Source organism: Panulirus ornatus, chromosome 41 (assembly GCF_036320965.1).
Source record: "Panulirus ornatus isolate Po-2019 chromosome 41, ASM3632096v1, whole genome shotgun sequence".
Taxonomy (NCBI): domain Eukaryota; kingdom Metazoa; phylum Arthropoda; class Malacostraca; order Decapoda; family Palinuridae; genus Panulirus; species Panulirus ornatus.
Window position 1 is genome coordinate 7,645,643 of NC_092264.1, and position 6,000 is coordinate 7,651,642.

Below are 6,000 nucleotides of genomic sequence, written 5' to 3' on the forward strand. Positions count from 1 at the left end.
ATATATGTGCATGTGGGAGGGTTGGGCCATTCTTTCGTCTGTTCCTTGCGCTACCCCGCTAACGCGGGAGACAGCGACAAAGTATAACAAATAAATAAAATACAAATATATATATATATATATATATATATATATATATATATATATATATATATATATATATATATAATCTTAAGAAAACGAAAGTGATCTCTTCTAAAACTGGAGCAGGCATAGAGTTCTCCCTTAAATATTTGACTTGCACATTACGTCGTTATTTTCACAGGAAATGTTATTCCTTTCAGAACGTAAGAAGCTCTCCAAAAGCTGGATACACAAGACGGAATGGGAAAAGTCTTTCGATTATATATCATACACAGATCAAGTGAGAGAGAGAGAGAGAGAGAGAGAGAGAGAGAGAGAGAGAGAGAGAGAGAGAGAGAGAGAGAGAGAGAGAGAGAGAGAGAGAGAGAGAGAGAGAGTGTTACTTGACTTACCGTTGAGGAAATGGTGGGTCCGCACCCCCGGAGGCAGGTAACACAGGGTAACGAGACCGACCAAGCCTAAGACCCACAGCTGCGCCATCGAGGCCACACTAGCACGAGTCTCCAAGCCTTGACGAACACCACCGGTCACCCTCCTGCAGCACGGTTCACCACGTCTTTTTAATACTATAAACGACTTCGTCCACACCTCAGCCTTCTTTCCGGGGTGCGCGCAGCACTTCGCTGCGTATAACTCCAATACTCGAGGAACTCCGAGCCAATTAATATCTTCTTGCAAACTGGTTTATATAAAGACAGTCTCTTTCAGACTGTTTTAGGTACTTGTTGGCAAATCTGGTGGAATACTTCGACAGGTAGACACTTCTGTGGTTGGTTGGTTGCCTGTTTTGTGGTGGCCTGGCGATGAGTTTGTTGTATGGGTTTGAAACAAGAGCTTCTTATGCTCTCGTCTCGTCACGCGAGGTTACACGTTACAATGTCTAAGTCTAGAAACTTGAACTATCTTTTATTTTCCCCCTTTTTTGTTATATATATATATTTTTTTTTTTGTTTTATAAGAGCACCAAGTCCTTTGACCATCAGGTACCGTATGAGGCGAGCAACTTACAAGATGTGCGAGCTCTTTCCTACACTACTGAGTATTTGAATCTGACACAATGTTGAGGATAGCACGTTGCCCACGCCACTTTGTAGCGGACACAGAGAAATCTTCTTGCGTTCAAAAAGGACAGTGCTTCTGCTGCTGCTTCCGCTTCTTCTTCTGCTGCTGCTGATGGTAGTGGTGGTAGTGGTGGTGGTGGGTGGTGTCGTTGGTAATATTTGTACAATCTTGAAACGAATCCGCAGGTTCGTTCGTTGTAAATGCCCTCTGTGAAATACTTGTTCAAGAAGGATGGAATCATTAGAGCGACGAGAGGAACTGGAGTCAACCGGTTAACGTGCTGGCCAGATCAGGTTCTCGTCCTTGGCAGCGTTTCCCCACGAGCCTCACCACTGTAAATATACAGAAAAATATACCCATTAATAATGATAATAATAATAATAATCATAATAATAATAATAATAATAATAATAATAATAATAATAATAATAATAATAATAATAATAATAAACCTATTATACGATTACATTGATCCATGAACGTCACATACAATTTTCTCTACTTTTCAAACAAATTCTTCAAATAAAGAAATAATGGTGTTTGTTTTTTGAGGACCCTTTGGTAGCCCGACCTTTGACTTGTCCTCTATAGGTCAGTGTCAAAAGTCAAATTATCATACGTAATACTTGTGAAATTATGCTGAACGAGGGAAACAAAGATATGCATCATCTTAGTTAAATGCCAGAGTGAATTTCGCTTCCACAGTGATCGCTAACTTCTAATAATTATATGCCATGCTTTTAAAGTGAAATATTGACAAAAGATTCTCATATATATATAATTTATATATATATATATTATATATATATATATATATAGGAGCAGATGAGGGTAAGAGAGATGTGTGGAAATAAAAAGAGCGTGGTCGAGAGAGCAGAGAGGGTGTTTGAACTGGTTTGGGCAATGGAGAGAATGAGTGAGGAGAGATTGACCAAGAGGATATATGTGTCGGAGGTGGAGGAACGAGGAGAAGAGGGAGACCAAATTGGAGGTGGAAAAGTTGGAGTGAGGCAAGCTTATCTACTGCAAAGTCAATATATGTTAGTGACTGGAATTACTAGTAACTGGTAGAGTACACAATTCAAGACCACGATGGTGACTCCTAAAACAGTTGAAGAGGAACCTTTCAATCAGCAGGTATGACAAGTAATCTAAAGTAGATGTTGAGGCTAGTGAGGTATCAAAACAAACATAGGTCTATGAGTTGAAGGATGAAGTAAAGGATGACCCCATTATCATTTCGCTCAACATCATATGGTAGGTCAATCAAGACGGCGGCTCTGGGATTAGGGAACAATAGGGAACGTTTTGCTTGACTGGGGACGTGTTAAATGATTGTTCTAGAAGAACATTGATGACAATGTATAAGAGAAAACTCTCAGGCACAGTACAGGTGGAAACCAGTAATGTATTTGGGACAGATCTCAGGAAATTATAGGCAGGTGTAAGTACGGTTTCCGTATAAGTTTACAAAAAAGCCATAGGAGAAAATCAGCATGGCTTTTGTAACAAAAGATCTTTTATAACAAAATTACTGAAATATCTCAAGGTCATTTATATAAACTGTGTTTCAAAAATACCTTCAAATATGTCATTACATTTTCAAAAGGTATTCAACAAAGTACCACATACGAGACTATGAATGTAAGTCAAAATCATATGACACCGGAGATGAACTAAGTGTATGGATTAGTGACTAACTCACTGACAGAAAGTAATATATATATATATATTTATTATATATGTATGTGTCCGTGTATTATATGTTGTATACGTTGAAATGTATAGGTATGTATATATGCGTGTGTGGGCTGTATGTATATATATATATATGTTGCATGTGGGAGGGTTGGGCCATTCTTTCGTCTGTTCCTTGCGCTACCCCGCTAACGCGGGAGACAGCGACAAAGTATAAAAAAAAAAATAAAAAAAAAAAAAAAAAATTATATATATATTATATATATATATATATATAATATATTTTATATATATATATAATATTATATATATATATTATATATACGAGAGAAACTCTGTCCATATTAGTCATAAACAATCAGCAATGTACCACTTAATTCATGGTTCTTTTTCTGGCAGTCTAAAACGTTTCTTTAAAAACTGGATCTTTAGTGCTGTCAGATTTTTAGTAAACTATTACCAGTCAATGAATTATTTTCGTAAATGGTTGTGATTAACTTTGTCAGTATTCAGTGGTTAAGAATATCAACTCAAGCAGAGGTGCTGTGACAGCTCACAACCACCATACGTTGGTTGTGGATGCAGTAACGTAAGAGGATCAGTTATAAATTTGTGAGTTGTAAACGCTTACAACTTAGTCATGGACGCTAAAACATGCAACACGCAGAACCACAATATCTAAGCACTGCATGCATACTGGGCTCTCACAGTTCAAATATTATCGCAATTGATCGAGTTACAAAGCTGTAACTACTTTACATTTCTACGTTCCCTGCAGTAACCAACAATTGCATTTCACTTTGTATATGTCCATACAGTACTGCATCAGAGCTTCCAAGCCTATATAAACACTCGACATTACCCACTGCCAAAAACTATATCTCACTTTAGTGCTACCCCTTGCAGTAGTGCTCCACTTTTATTCACCTCTAACAGCGCACGTATCACTGTATACCACGCTACTACGGTCCACAACCAACTACCAGTCAATAGTCCCACACAACACACACACCTATAACTACATGCATCCTCTTCTTCCGTGACTGGCAAATCAGAGATCAATCACACTTTATTCCCTATTATAACAGCCAATCGGAGCCCTTACACACCTTTTTACTGTTAAAGAAGTAACTATAGCTCCGCCCACAGATATACTGCCATTCACAGCCGAGTTTCTACCTACGCCTAGGCCAATCAATCTACTCTCACTCATTGGCCAATCATGGCTCAAGCCACACAAAACCCGTGTATGCCATCACGTAATTCCAGACTGGCCAATAGACACTATACTACGGGCGAACAGTCAATCTGTTATTTCCAGAAACTTAAGATCAGTTGCCAATCACCTCTCTTAAAACGCTCATCACCCCTCAAAAAATCCAACCTACAACAGCACTGCATGACTTCAGGTGCTTACTTCACACTCAAGCACAGCTGCACACAATCTCCCCAACTCTTACCTCCACATCCTCTAGAAGGAAACCACAACTATCCACTCCACAGTTACATCTACAGAAGACAGCCACACCACAGTTATACCTTCCTTACACACGTCCAGAAGCTAAACACCCTCCCCAATCCCCGTTGAGAAGTTAACACACCTCCACACCCCACGTAGAGGAGGATAGGCCAATCCTCTCCATTACAACACTCAGACTGAAGTCTAGACTTCCACGTCCACAATAAAAATCATTCACAGTTCCTGCTGGCTGTGTCTGGTACAAGCTTAAAACTTTAAACGGGAACTATTTTTCCACCTTTAGGCAATCAAGTAATTACAGTTATTCGCTAGATAATCAGAGATGTTGTAAAGCGCAAAACGAGCAGTGCACCTAAAACGGATAAAGCTGGATAAAGCAAACAAAAATGGAAACTGGAAACAACAGAAGAAACAGGAAGACAAAATCACAAAACAGACAGACTCCTTTTGAGAGTCATTGGAGTTGGAAATTTGGCTGAACAGACAGAAACTGGAGACGTTTGTATGTGTTCAGTCTCCATATGATACTGATAGTGGTGATGGAATGGCAGTGAAAATTCCAGAAATAGGCTCTAGAAGTAAACACCTTTTCTGGTGTAGTGGAACAAAGGCGAGGGAAATTTGCGGTTGAGAAAATGTCTGCAGGTGCGAAACGTTTGCTGCTGTGGAACGTATATAGGTTTAGAACGTTTGCTCGAGTGAACATGTTGCTCTGCGCGCGCATGTGTGTGTTGTGTGTGTGTGTGTGTGGGTGTGTGTGTGTGTGGGTGTGTGTGTGTGTGTGGTGTGTGTGTGTGTGTGTGTGTGTGTGTTGTGTGTGTGTGTGTAGAGATGATATATAAAATGACCAGAAATAATGAATTGTAAAAAGGTTGTTTTATAATGACAATGCACTACAGCTACCAAACATGTGATTTGCCGGGGGGTAAAGCGGAAAAAAGAAAAAAAAAACAAAAAAAAAAAAAAAAAAAAAATAAAAAAAAAAAAAAAAACAAAAAAAAAAAAAAAACAAAAAAAAAAAAAAAATAAAAAAAAAAAAAAAAAAACACAAAAAAAGGACGATAATGAGGACAAAAATTGGAATTAAAGGAGGACAAGTGAGTCAAGACGGTATGGGAGAGAGTTAGTGTGAGAGTGGATTCAGGAATGTTAAGTGTTCTTGAGAAAGTGGAAAGGAGAAGTACAGAGAGGATGTATAGGATCCCTGTCAGACTGATAGCCCGGCAGCTGGTCAGTCATGCTGAAACCCCTTTACTGTATCGCTTCACTGTATCGTCTGATTTCCTGCCTCCTTAAGAATACATCCGGCCACAGCAGCAGGATCAACCGCAGCGGCCAACAGTGACATCCGAAAAATAAGTAAAGAAAATCTCACGAAATCTTCATCTATTTTTTTTTTTTTTTTTTTTATACTTTGTCGCTGTCTCCCGCGTTTGCGAGGTAGCGCAAGGAAACAGACGAAAGAAATGGCCCAACCTCCCCCCCCCCCCATACACATGTACATACACACGTCCACACACGCAAATATACATACCTACACAGCTTTCCATGGTTTACCCCAGACGCTTCACATGCCTTGATTCAATCCACTGACAGCACGTCAACCCCTGTATACCACATGACTCCAATTCACTCTATTCCTTGCCCTCCTTTCACCCTCCTGCATGTTCAGGCCC

The 6,000-nt window shown here is 39.4% G+C and overlaps 1 protein-coding gene across 4 annotated transcripts in view; it reads right to left on the bottom strand.

Moving 5' to 3' along the window:
* LOC139761648 (immunoglobulin superfamily DCC subclass member 4-like) overlaps nt 1–1,478 on the bottom strand; it is a 265,177-nt gene extending 263,699 nt beyond the window's left edge. For all 4 annotated transcript variants that reach the window (XM_071685953.1, XM_071685952.1, XM_071685951.1 and 1 more), the window contains exon 1: nt 477–1,478. In XM_071685953.1, coding sequence (XP_071542054.1) covers nt 477–564 — 88 coding nt within the window. In that variant the 5' untranslated portion in view covers nt 565–1,478. The remainder of the gene's footprint in view (nt 1–476) is intronic.
* Nucleotides 1,479–6,000: the final 4,522 nt, after the last annotated feature.